The sequence below is a fragment of the Pollicipes pollicipes genome, unplaced genomic scaffold, assembly GCF_011947565.3.
Source record: "Pollicipes pollicipes isolate AB1234 unplaced genomic scaffold, Ppol_2.1 Scaffold_1600;HRSCAF=1878_pilon_pilon_pilon, whole genome shotgun sequence".
Taxonomy (NCBI): domain Eukaryota; kingdom Metazoa; phylum Arthropoda; class Thecostraca; order Pollicipedomorpha; family Pollicipedidae; genus Pollicipes; species Pollicipes pollicipes.
In genome coordinates, this window is record NW_023595962.1 from 3,115,404 (window position 1) to 3,141,135 (window position 25,732).

A 25,732-nucleotide genomic window follows, 5' to 3' on the forward strand; every position below is an offset into this window, starting at 1 on the left:
CAGCCTCTACAGGCTCCTAAATTGAATGGAGGCAGTTGGAGTCTGGAATGCTTGTGCATGGAGGACTGTCATACTAAAACAGCTATGAGTTGTGAGGATATTGATGGCGCCATTCAACAAAGAGATTAATAGTGACACTGTTATTTCCGTCTAGCATTGGGGAAAGTAGACAGCTGACGCTCGATTCCAATCGGCGTCTAGAAAAACCGTGACCAGACGCACGGCAGTGGGAAATATATCAAACGTACACTGGAATTTGTGTTGTCGAGTTTGACAGCGTTCGGTACGTGGGAACGAGATTTTGAGTGTTAATTATGATAACGTAATAATAGATATCTAGTTGACCACCAGGCCCTTGATGGAAAATGAGGCTTCCTAGTGTTGAATCTGCACTCTTAATGCTGGTGGTAAATGTCCCGTGATGTGCCACACTTATGGAGTGTTCCACATTTATATGCAATTGGGAACTGAATCAGCCATGTTGAAGATCATTTAGTGCAGCCCACAGGCCTACCTTTTCAAACACCCGGACTTAATTTCCAAGCTTCATGCCTGCGAACATGCACAGATAATTCTGACTATTTCAGGGTCACCCAGGTATTCATAACAACATTAGCAAATGGCAACCATATTAACATCATTCAAATTTTGCTCTCACATTGACCATTTGGTGAGCAGGCCTAGAAAATGTGATGTTTGGCTCATGCATATCCATCAACTTATTTTATCATATCTGATGCTTCAGCATCTGAAGATATGGAGTGCTCCCTTTAAGATAGTTAATTATGAGGGACCCCAGTCACCCATTGTTGGATTGTCAGAGATATGACATACATGTGTCTCTGCTGACTGTCTCACAGATTTCAATGAGGCTTGAAAATTTAGGAAGCAAGTAACAGTTCTTTAGCTAAAGGCGGAGCAACTCATTTTGGGACCGGCCCTAGAGGAGGGCTAAGGCAAGAATTTATGTATGAGGCAGGTTATAGACATTTTGAGGCAGGAATTCCCCTAAAAGCATGGGTCACCTTATTTTGGGGGCTGCTGAAGGTACCTTGATGCAGGTATTGCATTATTGAAAGATTAGGCAAGTCCTGGAAGCTCATTGTGGTGCATAAAAAAGGAATAATGCTAATCAAGCAGTTCAAGAGCTGAATGTGCCACATCTGTCTTAGCTACATGTAAGTTGTTTTTGTTGCTATTGCCATCTTATCCTGGCCAGCCATGGATATGAATGCTTATACAGTAATCCTGCAGCCAGAGATCCACCAATTAAATCGAAGCTCTCAAATCTTGCACAAGAATAAAACCTTTTGTTCACACCAGCTTCCTGTGCATTTACTAAGCACTGAAAAGCACAGTTCACAGCAGCTGAAAAAGCGGCTCAGATCCTGATGGGCCAGCATTAGTGAGGGGCTCTGCAATTGGGATATTTTATTGCTGCATTGTAAAATGCTCTATGCATTTTGGAATGCTCTTAATTTGGCAATGTAAAGGGGCAATCCTAAATGTTGCATATTTAACTTAATATGGTTCTGGCCATTTCAAGTAAGGCAGTGGGGGTGATAAGTAGTTGTTGGTGCAAGGTCATGAGGAAAATCCTGGAGACCCACTGGTCACCACAATTATCACCTCCCACCACAAGCAAAATAGTTGGCTGCCCCATCTAGGGCAGGATGTGACCTGTCCCAAATATCTTGTCAAATGGTCTGCCACCTTTTGCAGACTAGATGCTTCCCCTTGTAATCTAGTTGTGTGTTATTTTGCCTGTAAAAATTTACACAGGCAGTATGCACCAGCTACATTAAGTTTTTTTTGCTGGATAGTGTTAACTGCTTATGGTTTTCTCCTCTTTGTGGTAACTAGTCTAATAGGTGAAGGACCATGGCTTTCCAACACACTGGATGATCTATCACTATTGATGACAGCTGTCCAGAGAGCTTGGGTGCTGCAAATGTGTAACTATGCCTCCCCACCATCAAGTGGGCTTTCCAAGATCTTGATTATCACAATCTGACAGAATTTTCAGGTATCAAATTGTTTGGTATGTTATCTTGTCAGTTATCCTGACATATTTTATCCCAGGAACAGTGAACAAATTGAGACTAAGTGCCCAATAATTATTTGTGTTTTGTAGTTCTTGATCAGTCCTCTAGTTGTATTTTAGTTTTGCTTCTCCTGTTATGTCCCACTCCATATGAATATCTAAAATGAAGTGCTCATGACAACAATCTCAGCATATGTCAAGCCAAAGGAGTTTTCCCAATAATGCGGGGTATGAAAATAGGCTTCTTTGAAACCTGTGGAAGTTGGCAGTCAACAGACCGGTGGTCAGTTTGGCAGTGGTCAGACCAGAGGCAGTTTGGCCAAAAATATCACAAGATTGTGGCACAGGTTATGGTTTCGCGTCAGAGAGGTAGCAGGTCACCAACTTTTTCCCAGGCCAGTGTGTTGAAGCTCATGCAGTGTTGGCTAATTCCTGCCAACTTTATGTGTTGGTTTCATGGATACCATTTCAAATGACAAAGGGTCTCAATGCCAAAGTTCTTTTTACAGTGGCATAGGGTCCAAGTGAAATCTACTGATGGTGAGACACTCAGCTGATTAGACCCCATGGCTCAACACTTAGAAACTGTGCAGGCTGTTGTGCATTCATGGAAAATGTGCAAACAGATGCTAATCAGCACAGGTAATACAGTGAAGTCCCTACTCCACTTAAGCATTCATAGTTGAAAAAAAACAACAACAACAGACTGCAAAAGTACAGAGATCTTGCATATGCTGCCTACAATGTGCTGGATGCTGACTAGCATGAAGCCTATGAAGATAGGGGTCATATGTCACATGACATCCATCAGGCACTGGGAAAATCTGAAAATGTCTGAGTGAGGCCTAACACACAATGTGAGGCAGTTCCTGGCTGGTTGTTTTTGTCTGCCTGATGTTGCTCATAGGTGAAGTACCCAAGCTTGAATTTTCTGCCATAACACAATTGATAGCTGTGGTCATACTGCATATGATATACTTTCCTGGCAGACACCAACATATAGTGATATTGAGTGGATAAGTTTGGGTTTTTCTGTGTACTGGCCTTCTGGCTGGGTGATGGTCATATGGTTGTGGCTGCGTTTTGTGCAGGCAATGATATTTAGCAGTTCGCACATAACTACAGCATGAAATGGCGGCGGCAGCTGAAGCGCTGGTCAATTCCAAATAATCACCGTCTGCTGTGCGATCGTCACAGTGTGCTCTCCCTCGGCAGGTGAGCGGCAGCCATGTCACAGTATGGAGGCAACAAGAGCGGACCGCCGCCCTGGGCTCAGACGCCCGGCATGCTGCAGAGGCCAGGTAGGCATGCTCACACTGGCACTGCTGGTCAGTGATCAGGTGGTTCCATCAGTAGTGAGTCATGCAGCTACCTCTGCAGCTGGTCAGTGATCAGGTGGTACCATCAGTAGTAAGTCAGGCAGCTACCTCTGCAGTTGATCAGTGATCAGGTGGTACCATCAGTAGTAAGTCAGGCAGCTACCTCTGCAGCTGATCAGTGATCAGGTGGTACCATCAGTAGTGAGTCAGGCAGCTACCTCTGCAGCTGATCAGTGATCAGGTGGTATCATCAGTAGTGAGTCAGGCAGCTACCTCTGCAGCTGGTCAGTGATCAGGTCGTATCATCAGTAGTGAGTCATGCAGCTACCTTTGCAGCTGGTCAGTGATCAGGTGGTACCATCAGTAGTAAGTCAGGCAGCTACCTCTGCAATTGATCAGGGATCAGGTGGTACCATCAGTAGTAAGTCAGGCAGCTACCTCTGCAGCTGATCAGTGATCAGGCAGTACCATCAGTAGTGAGTCAGGCAGCTACCTCTGCAGTTGATCAGTGATCAGGTGGTACCATCAACAGTGAGTCATGCAGCTACCTCTGCAGCTGATCAGTGATCAGGTGGTATCATCAGTAGTGAGTCAGGCAGCTACCTCTGCAGCTGATCAGTGATCAGGTGGTATCATCAGTAGTGAGTCAGGCAGCTACCTCTGCAGCTGATCAGTGATCAGGTGGTATCATCAGTAGTGAGTCAGGCAGCTACCTCTGCAGCTGGTCAGTGATCAGGTGGTATCATCAGTAGGGAGTCAGGCAGCTACCTCTGCAGTTGATCAGTAATCAGGCAGTACCATCAGTAGTGAGTCAGGCAGCTACCTCTGCAGTTGATCAGTGATCAGGTGGTACCATCAGTAGTGAGTCAGGCAACTTCCTGTGCAGCTGTGGGAGGTGTTGACAGGAGGGTGAGAACCTGTGATGGTTGTGGGAGCTGCGCTATCCATTTTGGGCTCTGTGGTGCATGGCCCACAATATTTTTAATAGCTGTTGGATGGCTGGTGCATAGACCTTAACCACATTGCTTGGTGGGTTGGGTGTGCATGCAGTCATTGCAAGTATATATATATATATATATATATATATATATATATATATATATATATATATATATATAGATGTATGTATACGCACATGCGGCAACCCGACAGCGACTATTCCTGCCGTCGCCGTCCTCGAGTGTGTGTGCTGGCTGAGCTAACGGGGCGACGTGTGGCCGTGTTTCAGCAGGCTGGCAGGACCGCGTGTGGCCGTGTTTCAGCGGGCTAACAGGGCGGCATATGGCCATGTTTCAGCGGGCTGACAGGATGGGATGTGGCCGTGTTCCAACGGGCTAACAGAGCGGCGTGTGGCCGTGTTTCAGCGGGCTAACAGGGCGTCGTGTGGCCGTGTTTCAGCGGGCTGACAGGATGGGGTATGGCCGTGTTTCAGTGTACTCGGAGGCCGGTAATTCATCCATCCGGGCATCCCCCATCACCTACCAAAGTGAGTCTCGCGCTAGCTGAGCACTCTCCATGGCCCACCGGGCCTCCTCGGGCCTTTTCCCGAGCGGGGCCTTTCCCGGCCATCACCCTAAATGTCCCATGTTCGACTGGCCTCTCCAGATGATGCCCTGGATGTACCCCTGACCTTTCACAGGAGGGATTTCTGATCCATCTCGGGAACCCGTCGGCGGTACCCATCTCCGACGCCCATCCCGGACACCATCACTGACGCCCATCCCTGACGCCCATCCCTGACGCCCATCCCCGACGCCCATCCCTGACTCCCATCCCCGACGCCCATCCCCGACGCCCATCCCTGTCGCCCATCCCTGACGCCCATTACTGACGCCCATCCCTGACACCATCGTTGACGCACATCCCTGACCCCATCCCTGACGCCCATCCGTGACGTCCATCTCTGACACCCATCCCCGACGCCCATCCCTGACTCCCATCCCCGACGCCCATCCCCGACGCCCATCCCCGACGCCCATCCCTGACGCCCATTACTGACGCCCATCCCTGACACAATCGCTGACGCACATCCCTGACCCCATCCCTGACGCCCATCCGTGACGTCCATCTCTGACACCAATGCCTGACACCACTTTTCCGTGCGCGTCCGCTGCTCGTCAATCGTCTTCCTCGGAGGTGGGACCGCCGCCCCTTCCCTCCCGCTCCCGCTCCCGCCCGGCCCTGCACACCCATGCCGTCGGTACGGCGGCGCGCCTGGCGCCTGTGTCTCGACATCACTGACCGGGCGGCCGTTCTGACCTGGCGCTTGCCGGCCGCCCGCAGCGCCGCAGCAGCTGGGCCAGCAGACGCTGCTGCAGCAGCCCGGGCTGGCGCCAGCCATGCTGGTGCAGCAGCAGATCCAGCAGCCGGGAGCGGTGAGTCGGCGCCGGCCGGGCGTGGGTTCGAGTCGCGGCGCGGCCGGGAAACGGACGCCGCGCCCTGCGCCGCGCGGTCGCGACGCGTGCGGTCTTGTGCGCGCGTTGTTTTGCAGGCGACTGGATTGTGGAAGCTGTCGCGTTGTTGCGTTGGCAATGTAGCGTTCGGGGCGTGCGCGGGTTGTGTCGCGGCAGTGAGGCTGACAACGCTAGTCGTTGTCAGTTGTCAGTCAGCTGTTGATGCCGCTTTTATTCTTGGGTGAGCGTGCTCAGCTGAGCAATGGACGCAGCTCAAATCGTTCTTTTCAAACTTGCGGGCTGACTCATACTTTTCTCATACTCTTCGTGATACAGCGTTTGATCATACTCTTCTCGATACAGCGCTTGACATTTTATCTGTGCTCACCCTGACGGGCTCTGCCCGTGTCCGCCGTCAGGTACGGTCCCTGACAGTGTGTCTGCGTCAGGATAGGTCAGCTCCCCCGCGTCGGAGCCACGCCTACAGTGTCTGACAGTGTGTCCGCGTCAGGATAGGTCAGCCCCCCCGCGTCGGAGCCACGCCTACAGTGTCTGACAGTGTGTCTGCGTCAGGATAGGTCAGCTCCCCCGCGTCGGAGCCACGCGCACAGTGTCTGACAGTGTGTCCGTGCCCGCTCTAACGGCCGGTGCCGGCGTACTGCGCTGCCAGGTGCCGTACGGGCTGCAGTTCCAGGCGGCGCAGCAGCAGGCGCTGCTCTCGCAGGCGGGCTCGGTGAGCCTCGGCGCCCCCGGCATCGCGCTGCCCACCACGCTGGCCACCACGCAGGTGAGTGGGCCGCCGCCGCCGCCGCCGCCGCCACCACCACCACCACCACCACCACCACCACCACCACCACCACCACCACCACCACCACCACCACCACCACCACCACCACCACCACCACCACCACCGCGCCACGCCGCGCCATAGGCCATGGGGTGATGAGGATGGGCACCGATGGGCCGGGTCCTCATCTGGTCTGGGAGCTGGGAGCATTCGTCGGCTGGGGCAGTACAGATGATGTGGTGGGGTGGTGTGGATGATGCAGTGGGGTGGTGCAGATGGTGGGGGAGATGACTCAGATGATGGAGTGGAGTAATGCAGATGATGCAGCGGAGTGAATTAGATGATTTTAAGGGGATGAAGCAGACGATGCAGCGGGGTGATGCGGGGGATGCCGGCTATGTCGGGGACCGCTCGACCACTCCGTGTGGCGTCCGTCCCCTGACGCGGGCGTCGGCGGCACACTCGCCCGCGTTGGCTGGCGGTGGCTGTGATGACGGCACGCGGCTCCCCCAGGGATATGCGGCGGTAACGCCACCCTTCCGTCACATCAGGTGATGACTGGTGATGCTCTCCGCCCTCTGTGTGCCATTCGGTGACGACTGTGCCGCTCGGTGACGGCGGATAATGACTAGTGATGCTCTCCGCCCTCTGCGTGCCAGCCGGTGACGACTGTGCCGCTCGGTGACAGCGGGTGATGATGATGTGCGGTGGGACGTACGGTGATGACTGTGGTCCTGTTTCAACCTCCCGTGATGGTGTTGCTGTCTGTGCGACTGTCGTCGATGCTGTTGTTCCTCGCTATGGTGGCCGGCGTAGTCGCAGTGGCACGGGAGTGCTGAAGGCTGATCGGACGTTTGTGTCTGTGCGACAGTCGGTGATGGCGCCGCTGTCTGTGCGACAGTCGGTGATGACGCCGCTCTCTCTGCGACAGTCGGGACGACGCCGCTGTCTGTGCGACAGTCGGTGATGACGCCGCTCTCTATGCGACAGCCCGTGGTGACGCCGCCCTCTGTGCGACAGCCGGTGATGGCGCCGCCCTCTGTGCGACAGCCGGCGATGACGCCGCTCTCTGTGCGACAGCCGGTGATGGCGCCGCCCTCTGTGCGACAGCCCGTGGTGACGCCGCTCTCTGTGCGACAGCCGGTGATGACGGTCGGCTCCGGAGTGGCGTACCCGACCCCCCGGAACCTGGGGCCGCCAGCCTCCGCCTACCCCGGCCAGCAGCTGATGCAGGCGCAGCAGGTGTGTGCCGACCTGGCGGCCGAGAGGCGGCGACGGCGTGGTAGCCCTGTGGTCATGGCGCCTGGATGGGGATCCGGAAGGCTGGGTTCGATTCTCTGCGTTGGCAGTTGTCATTGTCCGCTGTCGTCACCGGTGGCGGCGATGGCTGATGACGTCAGACCATGCGTGCATCGGTGCATGCCAAGCCATCGGCCAAATTCTTGTTTGTGCGAGGGTATCCCTACGAAAGTTATCGTCTTTTTGACAACTTGAATTTCGGTATATTGTTTTATATAGGTGCTGTGCAGGTCAGTGACAGCACGTACATTGCTACGGTGTCATCGACGACGGCGAATGCTGGGCCCCGGGCGCTTGATTCCGAGCGTGTGACGTATTATGCGCCTCCCGCCGACACTGTTGGTCATTGCGGCATCCGGCAGCAGCAGCAGCAACAACAACAGCAGCAACAGCAGCAACAGCAGCAGCAGCAGCAGCAGCCGAAGCAGCGAGTGTTCACGGGTACCATCACCAAGCTGCACGACAACTTCGGCTTCGTGGACGAGGACGTCTTCTTCCAGACCAAGTGGGTTGCGGTGGCCTCCCTTTTGCCAGTAGCTTGAAAGCGGGTTGTGTTGGTCAGCAGGATGTGGGGGGGGGGGGGGGGGGGGGGGAGGAGATAGGAAGCCTTAAATCGCCAAGGAAATTGCAGGATACGGCATCAGATGCATTACATGGTAAAGCATAGATACAAGACCAGCCGTCTATGGAGATGCTTTGTTCCCGCTCTCAACGAGCACTGGCGTCCCAAACAGGACGGGTCGCAGCAGGGATGACAGGGAAAAAAGGGGAGACTTCAGCCCTGCACAGGGCGGAGGGGACGGCCAGTAGGCGGAAGCCGTGTCTCGCGCAGCTGTGGTGATCTTCCCGTAACGCGCGTGATGTGATGACGTCCTTACTCTGTGTGTCGCGCCGTGACCTGACCCGACCTGCTCGGACCTGACCTGACCTGGCATTGCCTGAAATCTGCTGTGGATGCGTGGTGACTCGGTCTGTCCTTGAGTCTCATCATATGTGCAGTGACCTGACCTGATCTGACACCAAATCCGCTTTCCTGACCTGGCGCTGAATCATGTGTGATGGTTTGGTCTGACCCCTGCCCTGCCCTGCCCTGCCGTGCACTGCCCTGCCCTGCCCTGCCCTGTCCTGCCCTGCCCTGTCCTGCCCTGCCCTGCCCTGCCGTGCCGTGCCCTGCCCTGCCCTGCCCTGTCCTGTCCTGCCCTGCCGTGCTCTGCCGTGCCCTGCCCTGTCATCTGCCCTTCCCTGCCCTGCCCTGCCCTGCCCTGCCCTGCCCTGCCCTGCCCTGACCTGCCCTGACCTGACCTGCGCCCGTATTCCGGCAGCTGCATCCGCGGCACGCTGCCCAAGGTGGGCGAGCGCGTGCTGGTCGAGGCCCAGTACAACGCCAACATGCCGTTCAAGTGGAACGCTACCCGCATCCAGCTGCTGCCGAACCAGGGCGGCGCCGGCGGCGGCGGCGGCGGCGGCGCGATGGGCGCCGTGCGCAGCCAGGCGGTGCTGACCCGCGGCCCACCCCAGGTCATGGCCGCCAAGAGCGCCGGCCCGGCCTACAGCGCCGTGCCCCCGCCCAGTGAGTGGCTTGTCCGCCGGCGGCGCGCTCCGGGGTCTGGTAGGCTTCGTGCTTCGATGGGCTTCGTGCTCGGGTGGGTTCCATGCTCCGGTGGGTTCCGTGCTCTTGTGGATTCCGTGCTCCGGTGGGTTTTGTGCTCTTGTGGTTTCCGTGCTCTGGCGGGCTCCTTTCTCCGGTGGGCTCCGTGCTCCTGTGGACTTCGTGCTCCGGTTGGCCCGTGCTCGACTCCCAGGTGTGAGATGGGTTCCGGTGTGGCTGAACACAAGGTGCGTCTTTTCTGAAGAAGCGCTGGCGTCTGATTTCAGTGGCGCTAAATGCCACGGTGTGGAGTGTGCAGTTACCCGTGAAACTTACTCGCCCTTTTGGCGTGGTGCGCTGCGCGCCCGTGGGATCCGGCGGCGCGGACCCGGGCCGCTCTGTTGACCTCCCTCTGTTGACCTCCCTCTGTTGACCTCCCTCTGTTGACCTCCCTCTGTTGGCCTCCCTCTGTTGGCCTCCCTCTGTTGACTTCCCTCTATTGACCTCCCTGGGCGTCCGCTGGTGTGGCCGCCGGCTGACCGGGGGCCGGCCAGCCGCTGACCTCGGCGCACGCGCGCGTGACCCGCGCCACGTGGCCCCGCAGGTGAGCAGATGCCGCAGCAGGCGGGCGGCCTGTACTCGGGCCGGCTGCCGCACAGCGGCCGGCCCCGCTCGCCGCTGCGCCGCGTGCGCGGCTCCAGCCGCGACAAGGACCGGCGCCGCAGCAGGTGGGCTCCGCTCGCTGGCGCCGCCGGAGCGTTGCGTGCTTGTGCCTCGCGGTCGCTGGCTCGCCACTGGCCACAGAGTGTGTGCTCATGCAGCAGGGTGGCACACAGGGTCTCTGGTGCTGCAGTGAGGCGTGTCGTTGGTTCACGTGCCACAGGAACGAGGCTCCGGACACACGTTACATGTCACTGACGCATAGGCCACACGCCACTGACACACACAAGTCACGTGTCGCCGACACACAGGTCACATGTCGCTGACATGCGGATCTCACGTCACTGACACACATGCCACATGCCACTGATACGCACAATTCACATGTCACTGACGCAGAGGTCACATGCCAGCGGTATCACAGGACGACCACACGGGTGCACACGGCCCCCATAAGGAGGACTTTCGACCTTTGCACGCGCACCGCTGTGTGTAACTGGAGGCGCTGGGGCTGCTCACTGTGCGCTCCTGTGCTAAGCCGGCCGCGTCAGCCGTGCATTCGTCTCCGACCCGTCGCGTCTGTCCTCGAATCGCGGCATCTGTCCCCGATCCATCGCAGTATCCGCGCTTCTGCTCCTCCGCTTCGACCCCCGGCCGACCTTCTGACGTCTGGCCGTGACCTGACGTGACCCCGCCCCCGCTGACCTGACCCCGCCGGCGCCGGCGCCGGCAGGGAGCGGGACGACTCGAGCGGGCGGCGTCGCAGCCGCAGTCCGCGCCGCTCCAGGTCTCCGCGCCGCCGCGGCCGCGCCACGCCCAGATACTCGGTCCACGTGCCCAAGGTCACCATGGACATGTGAGTACGCGCCGCCGCCGCCGGGCGGGCATCCGCACCGGCGCGTCAGGGTGGCGGGCTGGGGACGGTGTTAGTGAGGTAGCTTTTGGTGTTAAGGGTGTGAGAATTGCGTGAGGTATCTGCGCGCTGGAGTGCGAACTTCGTGAAGTGTAACGGCCTTAGTAAAAGCTGGTGGACGTCTTTCAGTATCTTTTAAATAAGTGTTCATGGATTCTCAACAACAATGGTTGATTCATGGTACTGCGTTTTCCATTCCTGAGATGTTTCCATCGATGCTGAGTTAACATGACGTTAGTCTAGCATGTCATGTCTGTCACGACATGATGCAATATACGCCTACGATATGTCAGTGCGTTTCGAACTGCAGTCGTGCCGTCTCACGCCATATGAAGTGTTGATGCGGCTCTGCTGGTGTGGCCGCGTCTCGTGCGTCGCCGCCCGGTGCCCTCCCGTCTGACCTCCCGCCCCCTCCCCTCCCCTCCTCTCCCCTCAGGTCGGAGGCGGCTGTGCTCACCCTGAGGAAGCGCTACACTAACCTGTACGTGCCATCCGACTTCTTCCTGTCGCGCTTCCTCTGCGCAGAGACGTTTCCGCTGCACCGTCCATTCCAGGTGAGCGATCGTCGATTGGACTGGTGTTGGGCGCTTGATCGACAGGTGAGGGGTTCGATTCCCGCCGAAGGACAACGTTTTTAATCCGTTTTTCATGAGTGGTGGTTAGGGCTGTGACCATTAGCGTTGCTTGCGACAGAAGACGAGTGCTGCAGTCGGGGTGCCTGCCTTGCCTTTAAAAGGCGCGATGTGTTCATGAACGCAAACCACGCGATGCCCAAGTATCGTCCTTCATAACGTGATGCGTCGGAGCGGGTCTGTGATGGTTTGGCAGAGATTTACGCGGTAGGGAGAAGGATCACAACATACGGACAAGTCTCCATGTCAGCCGTGGTGCTGCACACACGCCGCGCGCCGGTCAGTACGCCGTATGCCGCGGTGCGGGGCCGCGACCGCCTGTCCGCCGCCGCTCACGCCGTCACTGACGTCACGCCCGCGTCCTTCCGTCGCCATGGCGACGTCAGCTGGCCTCGCCGGTGTCGTACCACGTGATGAGCAAGGACGTGGACCCGGTGGCCGAGAACACCGCCGTGTACGAGCCGCCCGACGTGGACTACCGCTTCTGCGCCAAGGTAGGCGGCGCCGGCGGCGGCGGCGGCGGCGGGCGCGGGCTGTGGCGCGCGCCGCGCCGGCTGTCGCCGGCTGGGCGACACGTGAGGGGGCTGCAGGCTGCAGGGGTGACGTCGTTTTGTGTCCGGAGGCGGGTGGGTGCTCTCTGATCACGTCTTTAAAAGTGAAGTGGATTATGAATGGTTGGCGAGAAGGAGCCTCCACTTGGGTGGCCGGATGCGTGTACACTGCTCAGCTCTGTCCTAGAGGGCACAGTGTAGCCGTTTGATCGTCCGAGGCTGGCTCTTGTCCCAGCCTCTAGCCGCCGATTCTCTCTGATGGCCCCTACTTGTTCCTAAATGGCCCCCTCTTCCAACCTCTGTAATGGTCCTCACACGCCATAATTCGACCTCTTGCCCCCCCCCCCCCTCCGTCGCGCCCTCTGCCGCCTCTCACCCGTGCCCCGCCCCGCCCCGCTGCCCCCCCCCCCCCGTCGCGTTCCCCTGCCACCTCTGACCCGTGCCCGGCCCCGCCCGCTGCCCCCCCCCCCCCCCGTCGCGTTCCTCTGCCACCTCTGACCCGTGCCCGGTCCCGCCCGCTGCCCCCCCCCCCTCCCCCCGTCGCGTTCCCCTGCCGTCCCTGACCCGTGCCCGGTCCCGTCCACTGACCCCCGCCACCCCGTGCGTCAGGTGATGCTGCTGACCACGCCCACCTGGGAGGATATCTGCCGCAAGACCTGCAACCTGGCCGAGGAGGACGTGGACGAGGACAGCCTGGTGCACCCCTCGCGCGTTATCAGCTTCCTTGTCGGACTGCGCGGTCAGTGTCGCGTGGCATCGGTGGGCGTCATTTTACACCCACGGGCGTCACAGTGCATCGCGAAGCGTCATGGTACACCGAAAGGTGTCAAAGCGGGCGGGCGAGTGTCGTGCGGGCGTCGCAGTACACTGACGGGTGTCGAAGTGCACTCACGGGTGCACCACTACTCCAGGGACCTGTTTCAATGATCGCTGGCTTGGCACGTTAACAGGCGCCGCACTACACTGGGTAGGCACGTCATCATACCAACATGTGTCAGAGTGCACCAACTTATGTTTCATTGTCCGTTAAGTCATGCCTGACGATCTCCATACCAAGTCATCACAGCCTTGCGTGACCAGTGCCGCGCCTACCTTTGTGTTTTTGCCGTCCAAAAACCTGGTTGTCAATGCAAAAGGCTTCAGTGCTATGCTAACTAACGGCTCTCAGGCCTTTTTGCCTTTGGCCGTGTCTTTCAGACCATCTCTGCCCAATCATCTCTCGCCCTCAGCGTGTTCACTGTGTGACCGCCTCCACGCCTTTTGACATCCGCCGGACGTTCTCTGCGCCTTGCCATTGGGCTGACCTTGTCGTGGCCTGCTAACCTTTGGGCTGACCTTGTCGTGACCGGCCCTCGGCAGGCAAGAACGAGACGATGGCCATCGGCGGCCCGTGGTCGCCGAGCCGCGATGGCGCCGACCCGGAGGGCGACCCGCAGGTGCTGATCCGCACGGCCGTGCGCACGTGCCGCGCGCTCACCGGCGTCGATCTGTCGCAGTGCACCAAGTGGTACGTGACGCCGCCCGGCCGGCCGCCGGCACGCGCTGGCGCGCTGAGGCGTCGCCGTGTGTGGACGCTGGCTGGTCGGTGTACGGTGGTGGTGGATGTGACGGGCGGAGGAGGGAAGGCGGTGTGCAGCGGTGGAGGGGGAGAGGGGAGGATGGGGGTCCGGCGAGGGGCGCAGGCCCCGGGTGGAGGAAGAGGCAGGCTGACTTCTGCTCGGGTGTCCTCGTCTTCAGCGACCCCGAGGACCGGCTGTGGATTTTGTAGTGGCTGTCGCGTAGGTGCAGCAACGGACACCGTGATTCGCTTCTCCAGAGGGTGGCTCCGCCCCCGGGAGAGCCCCACCTCCGCGACCTCGCCTCCTGATTGGCGCAGCCGTGTCCGATGGGCGGGCCGTCCCGGCGCCCGCTGCTGATTGGCCGACCGTCGTCGTCGCTGGCTGCCGATTGGTTCGCGCACGCGTCGTGATTGGCTGGCCGTCGCTGTCACTGGCGGCTGATTGGTTCGCGCTCGCGTCACTGACTGCTGATTGGCTGACGGGCTGTGTGAGTGGCCGGGCGCCCCAATCGCGTGTCGACAGTGTCGGTGATGTCCACAGGTACCGGTTGGCCGAGATATTCTATCGCCGGGGGGACAAGTCCACAGAAACGGTGGTTCTGTTCCTGCCGGACACCGCGGCGCTGGTGCCCTCTCGCGTCGACTGGGAGAAGCAGCAGGCCACCTATCAGCGTCATTTGGAAGCCAAACTTAACCCGTCGGCCGCCGCACAGGATGAGAAGGCACTGCCCCGTCTCCGCTCTCTCGTGTCTGTGGCCGATGGCGCTGCGTGCCGCTCGATGACTGTCCTGTATTGCAGCGGGATGAGGCGCCGCCGGCCGCGGCCGCCGCGCCGGAACTGGGCACTTCCGGTCCGGTCGGCCGGGGCCGCGCCCCCGCTAACAGGCCAGCCTCGCGTCTGTTTACAGAGCGGCCACGTGGCGGCCACCTCACGACGGGGGTGACGTCATGGCCTGACGACATCATGTGCCGGTGACGTCACGGTTCCGGGGCGCGGTGCTGGCGCCGGAAGTGCGCCAGTTCCGGTCGCGGGCGGGCCGCGGTGGCCGCCGCGCGACTTCGCTTCGAGGGCGATACAGAGGGCCCGACTGCAGCGGCCGCTCCCGCTGGCGCGTCCGGCGCGTCTGGTGTTGGCGTTCGGCGTCTGTATGCGTGTGTGTGTGTCCGTATGTGTCCGGTGCGTGTGCATGCGCGGGATTGCGTGAGTGCCCAGCAGTGGACCGCTAGCTCGGCGGGGAGAGGGAGGGGACTGTACCTCCGGGCGGTGGTCGCACGTGGCGACGCCGGGGCTCGGGCCGGGGGCGGCGGGGCGGGGTGACCCTCGCCCCCGCCGCTGCAGCACGCTCGCTCGCTCGGTCCGGCGGCGTCCAGCCGCCGCGCTGAGCCGAGGCTTCCCAGACCCCCCCCCCCCCCCCCCTGTTTGTGTCGCCCCCCGTTGCCGGCCGTGACGCCGCGATCTCTCACGCCCCGCGACGCCCCGCTTCGGCTGATCCGCTGACCGCGCTGGTTCGGCTGATCGCGCTGGGCCGGCCACTAGGCAGCCGCGGTACCCTCGGGAGCCGGCCTGCCCGGCTGGCCGGCGCCGACCGCATCAAACGCAGTCGGCGTCCGTCCCCGTCCGTTGGCCCCGTCGCCAGGTGACGTCAGCCCTGTGACGAGATGACGTCAGTCCAGTGACCTGATGACGTCAGTCCCATGACCAGATGACGCCGGCCTCGTAGCCATTTGACGTCAGTCCCATGACCAGATGACGCCGGCCTCGTAGCCATTTGACGTCAGTCCCATGACCAGGTGACGCCGGCCTCGTAGCCATTTGACGTCAGTCCCATGACCAGATGACGCCGGCCTCGTAGCCATTTGACGTCAGTCCCATGACCAGATGGCGCCGGCCTCGTAGCCATTTGACGTCAGTCCCATGACCAGATGACGCCGGCCTCGTAGCCATTTGACGTCAGTCCCATGACCAGATGACGCCGGCCTCGTAGCCATTTGACGTCAGTCCCATGACCAGATGACGCCGGCCTCGTAGCCATTTGACGTCGGTCCCGGGGCCAGATGACGTCAGTCCCGTGATGGGGTGACGCCAGCCCCATGCCGGGATGACGCCAGCCCTACCTCCTGGTGCGTGCACGCCGTTGGCCGTGGCGGGAGGGAGCGGTGTGCTGCCGCCGCCACTGCCACTGCCACCGCCCGCTCTGACCCGGCACTTGCGTGCGTGGCGTGGCCGTGCAGGACGAGGAGGGCGACGGCGAGGTGGCGACCAAACAGGAGCCCACGCGCTGGACGGAGCTCGACCCGAAGAGCATGAAGGTGGCCGAGCTGAAGCAGGAGCTGGAGCTGCGCTCGCTCAGTCCGAAAGGTGCGGCCGGGGGGCGGCGGCGGGCTGCGCGTCGTCCGCGCTGCCGGGGCCTCTACCTCGGACCGCCGGGGACTTGAGCTCTGCGGGAGATCCCCGGTTGCGGGAGTGGGAAACCCACCCTCCCGAAGCTTTCGCCGCTTCTCTTGATGTTGCTTCGTGCGTGGGTCGAGCGGCCGCTCTCCGAGGGCGGGCGCTCTGGCGCGGCGCGCCCGCGCCAGACGTCGAGCCGCGGGTCTCGCGGGGCTCGGCCAGGCTCCACGAGGGGAGCATGGGTGGGGCTGGCACTGGCGGGGAGGAGATCTCGCCGCACCTCGGGAGGGATTCCGGACTGTTCGCCACACACACCGTGGCTTAAGCCGCAGGCGAGCTGGCCGCGTGCTTGGCTCTGGCCCCAAGGGCAGGGCGGTCCTGTGATTAGTGACAGGCAGTGCCGGCGCGGTCCCCTTTCACTGCCGAAAAAACTGCACGAAACAATGCAATACAGCTTACCGATAACGTACAAACATTCACAACAGGGACAGTGTACCACTGAGTCTCACCGACGCGCCGGCGCGGTGGGACCGCTTGCAGTTCATGTGCCCAAAAGCCGTCATCATCGTCAGCATCATCATCATCTCCTTCATCATGATCATCATATTCACCATTATCACCAGCACCACCACGACCACCATCACTACCATCATCATCATCGTCGCCGTCGTCATCATCATCATTTCTACCATCATTACCATCACCACCACCACCGTCACATCGCCGCCATATCCTTACAGGCAGACGGTAAATGCGTCTGCCACCCCGCCGTCCGCCGCCTCGCCCGCCTCCCTGACACCCTACCCCGCCGACAGGCCTCAAGTCTCAGCTGATCGCGCGGCTCACCAAGGTGCTGAAGACGGAGGAGGAGCGCGAGGAGGAGGAGCGGGTGTCGGGCGCGGCGGCGGCCGCCCAGCCGGCGCCGGCACCGCCGCCGGCGCCGCCAGCGCCGGCACCGGCCGCCGAGCCCGAGCCGCCCGAGGACGAGGAGGCGCGGCGGCGGGAGGAGGCCGAGCGGCGGGCGCTCGAGAAAAAGTGAGCCGATGTGGAGTGGGTGTGGCGGTGCCGCGGTGCTGCGCTCGGTTGGACTTCGTTCACTGGTCGCTGTTATTGACTGGACGGGAAGGATGGTTTTTGGCCGGGCCGTCTGCCTTTTGCGTGCGTTTCATCATCATTCATCATGTCTGCCTCGACGGCGTTTGCGCCCACCGGTTCCCAGCGGTCAGCAGTACCCAGCTGTACACGTGTGCCATGTGCCAGGCCCTAAACTGCAAAGAATGAAGATGACTCAAGTATGATATCTCTTGATGAAAATAGCTGACCTTCATCACATCATCATACATCCGCAAAGCAAATGATCACAGTCATCAGCGTCATCCTCTTTATCACCATGTTGGTCATAACCATCATCAGCAGCAGCAGCGGCTCCAGCAGCGTCACCCTCACCGTCGTCTGCTTCAGGTACCAGCTGCCGGACACGCCGCAGGTGGTGGTGCACCCGCACAGGACGGCCAAGTCGGGCAAGTTCGACTGCACGGTCATGTCGCTCTCCGTCCTGCTCGACTACCGTCCCGAGGACAACAAGGTGAGAACGATGCGGGACTGCTCGTCCGCATGGAGGCGAGAACCCTCACGCCTCTCAAACCGGTCACTGCTCGGGGCTCGGGGGACGTTTCCCGTCGCCATGTCACGGTCACGACATTACCGTTGTCTGGCTGCCAATGGCAAGTGCTCGTGCCTCGAGGTGACAGGTTCTCAGGTGAGAACCCCTCATGGCGAGAACATCCTGAGCGGCCAAGAGCTCTGAATCGGCGGCGAGATCACAGCGCTGTAATATACTAAGTGCGTCTGTTGAAATCTCTTGCTGGCATGCTGTGAAGCCCATATGCATTCTCAGCATGCCGTAAAGGCCATATGCGTTCCCAGAGCATGCTGGAAAGCTCATATGCGCTCCCAGATCATGCTGTAAAGCTCATGTGCGTCCTCAGAGCGGAGGAGTGCCGAGCAGTTTCGGTGTGGCGCCATATTGCGGTGCATAGCCATGGCACCACACGGCTGTGAGGTGGACTGGCATCATCAGTGGAGAGCCTCGGACGGTTCCGGTTCGTTCCGGTCCGTTCTGGCCCGTTCTGGTCCGTTCGTGATCGGGTATGGGAGGCGCGTGGTGCAGGAGCTCAGTGGGGTGGTCCACCGCACTTTGGATAGAGAGGTCGTGAGTTCGAGAGGCGCTGCAGGCTGATACGTTTCCCCGGTCGACAACGATCTGAGTGGTCGCGGCGGTGACAGCGAGAGTCGGTGCGCGTGCCGACTTGTCTGATCCACCACGGAAGAACACTCGTTTAATGCGTCACTTTTCACTGATGTCTGATGGAAAGCCCGCGCCGTCCCACGCGAGCACCTGTTTGGGGTGTCAGTGTTCGTCGAGGTGTAACATAACACCTCTGCCGGCCCCGCTTGACACCTGTTTGGGGTGTCGGTGCTCGTCGAGGTGTAACATAACACCTCTGCCGGCCCCTCTTGACACCTGTTTGGGGTGTCGGTGCTCGCCGAGGTGTAACATAACACCTCTGCCGGCCCCTCTTGACACCTGTTTGGGGTGTCGGTGCTCGTCGAGGTGTAACATAACACCTCTGCCGGCCCCGCTTGACACCTGTTTGGGGTGTCGGTGCTCGTCGAGGTGTAACATAACACCTCTGCCGGCCCCGCTTGACACCTGTTTGGGGTGTCGGTGTTCGTCGAGGTGTAACATAACACCTCTGCCGTCCTCGCTTGACACCTGTTTGGGGTGTCGGTGTTCGTCGAGGTGTAACATAACACCTCTGCCGGCCCCGCTTGACACCTGTTTGGGGTGTCGGTGTTGGCCGGCGTAAGACATGGCGCCCCTGCCGTCTCCGCAGGAACACTCGTTCGAGGTGTCACTGTTCGCCGAGGTGTTCAACGAGATGCTGATGCGAGACGCCGGCTTCACCATCTACCGGGCGCTGGTGGAGGCACCCGACAAACCGCGCGAGGAGGTACGGCGTGGTGCGGCGCACTGCCGACGGGCGGGGCGGGGCCGGGCTGGGACACCGAGACGGAGCCGGAGCCGCAACCGCAGCCGCAGCCGCAGCCGCAGCCGCAGCCGGAGCCGGAACCGGAACCGGAACCGGAACCGGAACCGGAACCGGAACCAGAACCGAAACCGGAGCCGCAGCTGGAGACGGAGCCGGAGCCGCAGCCGAAGCCGCAGCCGCAGCCGCAGCCGCAGCCGCAGCCGCAGCCGCAGCCGCAGCCGCAGCCGCAGCCGCAGCCGCAGCCGCAGCCGCAGCCGGAGCCGGAGCTGGAGCTGGAGCTGGAGCTGGAGCTGGAATTGGAACCGGGACCGGAGCCGCAGCTGGAGCCGGAACCGGAACCGGAACCGGAACCGGAGCCGCAGCTGGGGCCGGAACCGGGACCGGAGCCGGCCAGGACGCCGAGCAGGAGTTGGAGCCGGGCTGGGACGGAGTAGCGTCCTGTGCTGCAGCGCGGGTGCTCCACAGCCGCATCTCCCCCGTGCCTCCTCTTGTTAAGCTGTTCGCTTCGTCATCAAACTTTCGTGTTGATTCATTGTGAGCCGTCAACGTCTCGCAGAGTCTTAGACCGTGGTCCCCGTTCGCGAATGGCGTAGCGTCGGCAGCGCTGGCCTGGCGCACGTTGTCCAGTCGTATTGACATTTCCTTTTCTCCTCGGCGCTGCTTGCAGAAGAAGAGCAAGGACCAGGACAAGGAGAAGAAGGAGGCGGCCGGGGACGAGGACAAGAAGAAGGAGGACAAGGAGGAATCGGAGGAACGTGACGACGACGATCACACCTCCAGCGACGCCAACGTACGTCCCCGCGTCCAGTCACCTCGCTGTCACCTCATATCCGGATAATGACCCATAACCACCTCATAAGGACCCCAGCGACGCCGACGTACGTTCGCGGCTCTACGCAGCCTATGTCTTGTCATTCTCCCCCCCCCCCCATCAGTGCTCCGTTGGGGCAGACGTCCGCCGTGACGAGGCGGGTCTTGATCAGCGCTCAGTCCGGGCTGGTCGGTGATTGGTGGGTCCGTGCCCGTCACTCCTCACCGGCTGCGGCGGACCTCAGTTCGCGCGCTGGTGCTGTCGTGGTCCGCCCGGACGGCGCGACGCGCCCCGGCGCCCCGGTCCCGGTCCGAAGTGGCGCGTCCCAGACTGCTCGATTTGGGAGTCGACCGCCGCCGCCGGGCGGGCTCTGCGCCGTCGCTGACCGCCGCCCGCCCGCTCGGCAGATGTACACGGCCAACAAGGCCCTGCTGAACGCCTTCGCCTACTTCGACACGTCCCACTGCGGCTACGTCGTCGACAAGGACCTGGAGGAGATCCTGTACACCATCGGCATCGGCCTCAGCCGCGCGCAGGTGCGTCGCGCGCGTGGCGCGCGCTGAGTACGGTCCGCCAGTGCAGCTGAAGTGTTCAGCAGTCAGTAGCGCGCGGGGGCCGGAGCAGCGACACGGAGCGGGTTGTGAGCGGGTCGGAAGAGATTATTGGTTGACTGGTGGGTGGGTTAGAGCAGGCCGCCGTCCCCCGTTCAGCGGCCGTAGGTCATCCCGTTCAGCGACGTAGGTCATCCCGTTCAGCGACCGTAGGTCATCCCGGTCAGCGGCCGTAGGTCATCCCGGTCAGCGGCCTATCGCCCGTAGGGCCACATAGGGCCACGCACTGACGCAAACCGATTCGACTGACGGCGGCAGCCCCTGTCCAATCAGACGGCTCCTGCACATCTCGTGGTGCAGGTGTCAGACCGGCGGAACGGGCAACCGATGACGTCACGGGAGCACGTGACAACGATCGCCGAATGGCCGTGCCTGGTTTATAGGGCCTTGGACCAGAAGGGCGAAGTGGTGTCTTGGCGAGGTATTCGCCGGATGTTGGGGCGCTGCGGGATGTTGCCTCTGGTGCCAGTTCGTTCCCTAGCGGGCAGCAGCGTCTTACGCCGATTTTCCCAGCACTCGCCCAGGACTGGGTAGTTTTTGCGCACTCAGCCGTTCGATGAGGCTTCGGCATCTTTTGGCGCGGAGCAGTTGTGAATGTGTGATTTGATCTATGGAATGTGCCATTTGCATACCAGTGCACTCTGAAGTCATCACTAACTCGGTTGGGGGCTCTGTGGATCCGACGGCTGGTCTCCCTTGAGTAATATTGCTGATCGTTTCGCGGGTTAAAATCGACCCGTCGAAAACTCCCCGCGGCGGGAATCGAACCCGGTCCCTCGCCCGCGAGCTCGGTTGGCTGACCACTCGGCCGGCGCGGCGGCAGAGTCGTAAGCTGGTGCAGAAGGTGGCGGAGAAGGACGCCGTGCCGTACCGGCGTCTGACTGACCGGCCGGTGCCGGAGGACGGCGAGGAGGAGAAGCCCGATCCCAGCCGGCAGGCTGACGTCACCACTCTGGCCAAGGGTGAGGCGGAGAGGGGGGGAGGAGGTGGGGAGGGGGGGGGGGAGACGGTTCGGTGTTGGGTGCCGGTAAAGCCGTGGTGTGCCGGTTTCGGTCGATTTGGTGTCTCGGTTCTATAATTTTTCTCTTAACGATTTCCAGGATTGTTCTCTTTACACTGTGGTTATTCGAAAGTTTTTGTCATTGGGTTTACGCAAATGTGAGGTGGTCGCGCTGTGACGGCCCTCAATTACGGTAGTGTTTTGGCCCATGCTGTGACGCCCAAACGCCAACGTGAGAAGCGGCGACGTTACAACTCTAGAATTCGTGGAATCGAAACGCTACTTTACGGAATGAGGAGCGTCCGTTCGTGTTAAGAAAGCTGAAATTCACGGCTTGATAAGACCATCCAGTCCCCATCTGACACGGTGGCGAGCAATACGCTACTATTGCTGTGGTTCTTTTGTTGTTTTTTGTTGTTTGTTGTTCGTGTTGCTGTTGCTCTTGCTATTGCGGTGAATGTTGTTCTATTCACTACCCCCCTCCCCCCCTCCCCACCCGCATGAGCGCCCCTGCACCGGCACATCGTCGCGTAGCTCCCCCTGGTGTCGCGTAGCTCCCCCTGGTGGTGGGCGAGCCCGCCGCCGTCGCTCGCGGACTGCCGTCTCACCCGCGGCGCCGTCCTCCAGGCAACTGGCAGCACCTGCCGGCGTTCGCGCGCCGCGGCGCCGCCAGCGGTGGCGCGTCCTCCGCCGCCGCCGCTGCTGCTGCCACCGCCACCGCCGCCGCCGCCTCGGCCGCCGCCGACTCCGAGGAGCAGCCAGGTGCGGCGCTGGTGGCGCGCCGGTGGCGTTTGTGGCGCGCCAGCCGCGGGCGAAGCGTCGGAGGAGGTCGCTTGGTGGGGTGGGGGGGGGGGGGGGGGCGACGACACGCAGCGGTGGGGTCGTGTGGAGCCGGACCGGAAGGACGGCGGGTTGTGATGTGTGTGGGATGCCGCGTGAGCCCCCCCCCCCCCCCCCGTTGAGCCCCCCCGTAACCCACCGCAGTTGCGTCGCCACTGCTGATGGCGGCGTAACTGACGCAGCCAGCGATGGGAGGGGGGGGGGGACGCAGCGCCGACAGTTTTGACAAACCATTCTTTTCTGTCGACGCTAAGTTAGCTTTGTCAGGGGTGCGTCTTCGCGTCCGCGTAATGCACCTATCATCAGTGGTGCACCGCTGCTCGTGCGCCTCCGAACTACGGCGCCGCCTACGCGGCTCTGGTAGCATGTAGGCCGTGTCGCGCTTGGCGCTGCCCTGTGCCGCACTGTGCTGTGCTGTGCTGTCACAGCATAGCACAGCACAGGGCGACACAGTGAGACGGCCGCGCTGCCCCGCTCGCCGGCGCCGGCGGTGACAGCGCGCCTCTGACGTCACGCCTCTTACGTCACGCCGCTGACGCCATGCCTCGCTCCGGCGGCAGTGATGGTGATGTTCGAGGGCAGCCTGGTGGACCTCTCGTCGCTGATGGCGCGCGTCCGGCGGGCCGACACCACCCTGCAGCGGACGGAGAGTCGCATGTCGGAGCTGCAGGTCAGACCTCCCCCGCCCCGTCCACGCCACCCCCCGGGGCGTGGCGGGCACGACACCGCACGCGGACGCGTCCAGGAGCGCGTCTGCGTTGAAAGCGCGGTGGTCGAGATGAGGATGACGGTGGTGACGATGCTGTAAGTGATGGTGGTAGCTGATGGTGTAAGGTAGGTTGAAGTGTTGAGCCCGTCAGTGAAGTGTGCGCGGTAACGTGATAAACGGATTTTCCGGTGAAAAAGGGCCTGTGCCGGCCGTGGCGCTTCGTGCGGTTACGTGGCGAACGACCCCGCCTCCCCCTCAGTGTTCGAATTTTCGGCTACTTCTGGTGGCAGGGATGTCGATATTTTGCATGCTTTAACACCCCGACTTCGGGCTCACTGCCTGTGGCCCCCTCCCTTGCTTAATATCGGCCAATTAGCATCGAACCGTGCGAATGTCAACCCAGCATCTAAGCGCCTCAGGCTTGACAAGTGGACTGAGAGGGCCAGATGGCTGGGTCGGGGTCAAAGGACGACGGAGTGGCGCCGACGAACTGCTTACGGGAACCGCCGAAGAGCCAGGGTTCCTAAAGCATGCGTTTATAGTTAAATCCTGCACGCCCTTCTGGACGAATTTTGGACGCTGCCCCCGTCTCCCGCCCCGCGGTCTGACGTCTCGCCGCCCTCGGCGCGCAGGAGGAGGTGCGCACCGTCCGGGAAGAGGCGGCCGGACTGCGCTCACAGGCGCAGACGCTGGACCGCGAGCTGGAGGCGGCCCGCAGCCAGGCCACCGGCCTGGAGCGCGAGCTGGCGGGCAGCAGGGTACGTGGGCCGTGCGTTGTGCGTTGTGCTGTGCGTCGTGGTGTATGTTGTGCGATTTGTTGTGCGCTGTGTTGTGTCGTATGCTCTGTGCTGTGTTTTGTCGTGTCGTGTCATGTTGTGTCATGTTGTGTGTTGCGAGGTTGCGGTACTTGTGCGGGCTTGTCCAGCGTCGGACGGCGTGCGCAGACGCGCGGCCAGTCTCGGGCCCGCGTCACACGCACACGTGACGGGAGGCGATGCGATGCGATGCATGATGCGATGCGGTACGATGCGTGATGCATGAGATGCGATGCGTGCTGGATCTCGTGCGTGCCGTGGGGCGCCGCGTGTGCGAACAGGCGCGCGTTCGCCGGTCCGGCGCTGGCGGCGGCTGACAGCGGCCGGGGCGCATCGGCCGCCGCCGAGATGCGCCGCCGCGCGGCGCTGGGAGCGGCCCCGCCGGGCTCGGCGCGCCGCCTGGGCGCCGTTGTGACCGCGCGCCCCGCGCCCCGCCGGCAGGAGACGGTCGGCAAGTACGGCACGGCGCTGGACGCCGTGTACGCGGCCGTGGCGCCTCTGGTGGCCGAGGCCGAGAGCAGGAATGCCGAGCAGACCAAGGCGGAGGCGGAGAGCGACGGCGAGGTGAGCGGGCTCCGCCCGGGCGCCGGGACCGTCGGCGTCCGGGGGTGGGACGGAGGGTGGCGGCCGCGGCGCCATCGGCCGGCGGGGGGGGGGGGGGGGGGGGTCGATGGCGTGGTCGAGCGGAGCGCGGAGCGCGCCCGAGGGCGTCGGTGTCTGCGCGTACCGGTGTGGGTGGCCTGCCGTGTCGGTGGGCGCGGGACGCGATGCGAGTAAGTGCGCCCACCGCAGGCTTGAGGTGGGGTAACCTCGGGTGGCGTGCCAAGAGCAAGTGGCGAGAGCAGGATTTCTCTCGGTAAATGGGGACGTAAATTTTGCCTGCGTGTGAGTGACCGATCCACGGGCCGATGCGGAACTGGTTCGCGTTGGTGTCAGGCGTCTGTCGGCCAGGACCGGCTGTGGATCGTCGGGCTGTATTTGAGGGGTTGGCGAGAAAGAGGGCAGCAGCGTCACCAAGTGCGTGCGTGCGTGCGTGCGTGCGTGCGTGCGTGCGTGCGTGCGTGCGTGCGTGCGTGCGTGCGTGCGTGCGTGCGTGTATGTGTGTGTGTGTGTGTGTGTGCGTGTGTGTGTGTGTGTGTGTGTGTGTGTGTGTGTGTGTGCGTGCGTGCGTGCGTGCGTGTGCGTTGGGAGAGAGGAAGGCACAGAGACTGCCTCCGCCGGCGTACGCCAAGTGAGCGTGGCGCGAGAGCGGCGGCTGCCGGCGGCCGCCAGCTCGACAGTCCGTCACCCGGCGCCGCCTCCCCGCAGGAGATGCCGGACGCCTCCCCGGCCAGCGAGGCGACCGCCGACGCCAAGCCGGAGCCCAAGCCGGACGACAGGCCGGACGCCAAGGAGGCAACGCCGGAGCTGGCGGCGGGCGACGCCAAGCGACGCGTCAAGCCGGAGACGCCGGACGCCAAGCGACGCGGCAAGGCGGCCAGTCCCGAGCCGGCCGCCAAGAAGGCCAAGGTCGAAAACGGCCAGCCGGTCTGAGCGCCGCGCGGTGGGCGCCGACTGCGCGGAGTGGGAAGAGGCGGCCGCAGGAGTGGGGAGTGCGCGGTCGCTGTCAACTTTGGTGCGTGACGGCCGCCGGAGTGTGGAGTGTGGCGGCTGCCGGCGTGGAGAGTGCGCGGCCACCAGAGTGGAGTGTGGCGGCCGCCTGAGTGGAGTGTGAAGGCCGCTGGAGTGTGGAGTCGTCGGGGGGCCGTCCGGCCGGCCGG

The 25,732-nt window shown here is 61.6% G+C and overlaps 1 protein-coding gene and 1 long non-coding RNA gene across 2 annotated transcripts; both read left to right on the forward strand.

Annotated features, from left to right (window-relative positions):
• The first annotated feature begins 236 nt into the window (after nucleotides 1-236).
• On the forward strand, nucleotides 237-5,675 carry LOC119091029 (uncharacterized). Its single transcript, XR_005093347.1, has 4 exons — nucleotides 237-283; nucleotides 3,260-3,345; nucleotides 4,796-4,849; nucleotides 5,647-5,675. It is a non-coding gene; the product is annotated as an uncharacterized LOC119091029 (long non-coding RNA).
• A 27-nt stretch (nucleotides 5,676-5,702) lies between these two features.
• Nucleotides 5,703-25,732, forward strand: LOC119092716 (cell division cycle and apoptosis regulator protein 1). Its single transcript, XM_037215697.1, has 23 exons — nucleotides 5,703-5,738; nucleotides 6,427-6,543; nucleotides 7,684-7,785; nucleotides 8,205-8,347; nucleotides 9,165-9,412; nucleotides 10,035-10,054; nucleotides 10,879-10,946; nucleotides 11,440-11,557; nucleotides 12,022-12,129; nucleotides 12,796-12,925; nucleotides 13,546-13,693; nucleotides 14,286-14,466; nucleotides 15,977-16,103; nucleotides 16,949-17,168; nucleotides 17,595-17,718; nucleotides 19,031-19,147; nucleotides 19,854-19,976; nucleotides 20,405-20,533; nucleotides 21,432-21,570; nucleotides 23,009-23,118; nucleotides 23,790-23,915; nucleotides 24,414-24,536; nucleotides 25,281-25,732. Exons 1-23 carry the CDS (start codon nucleotides 5,703-5,705, stop codon nucleotides 25,503-25,505), a joined length of 2,982 nt encoding a protein of 993 aa, XP_037071592.1. The 3' UTR covers nucleotides 25,506-25,732.

Coding starts and splice junctions, on each gene's coding strand:
- LOC119092716 (XM_037215697.1), top strand. CDS start 5,703: ATGCTGGTGCAGCAGCAGATCCAGCAGCCGGGAGCG. Junction 7,786..8,204: donor AGCTGATGCAGGCGCAGCAG/GTGTGTGCCGAC, acceptor GGCATCCGGCAG/CAGCAGCAGCAACAACAACA. Junction 19,977..20,404: donor ACACCTCCAGCGACGCCAAC/GTACGTCCCCGC, acceptor CCCGCTCGGCAG/ATGTACACGGCCAACAAGGC.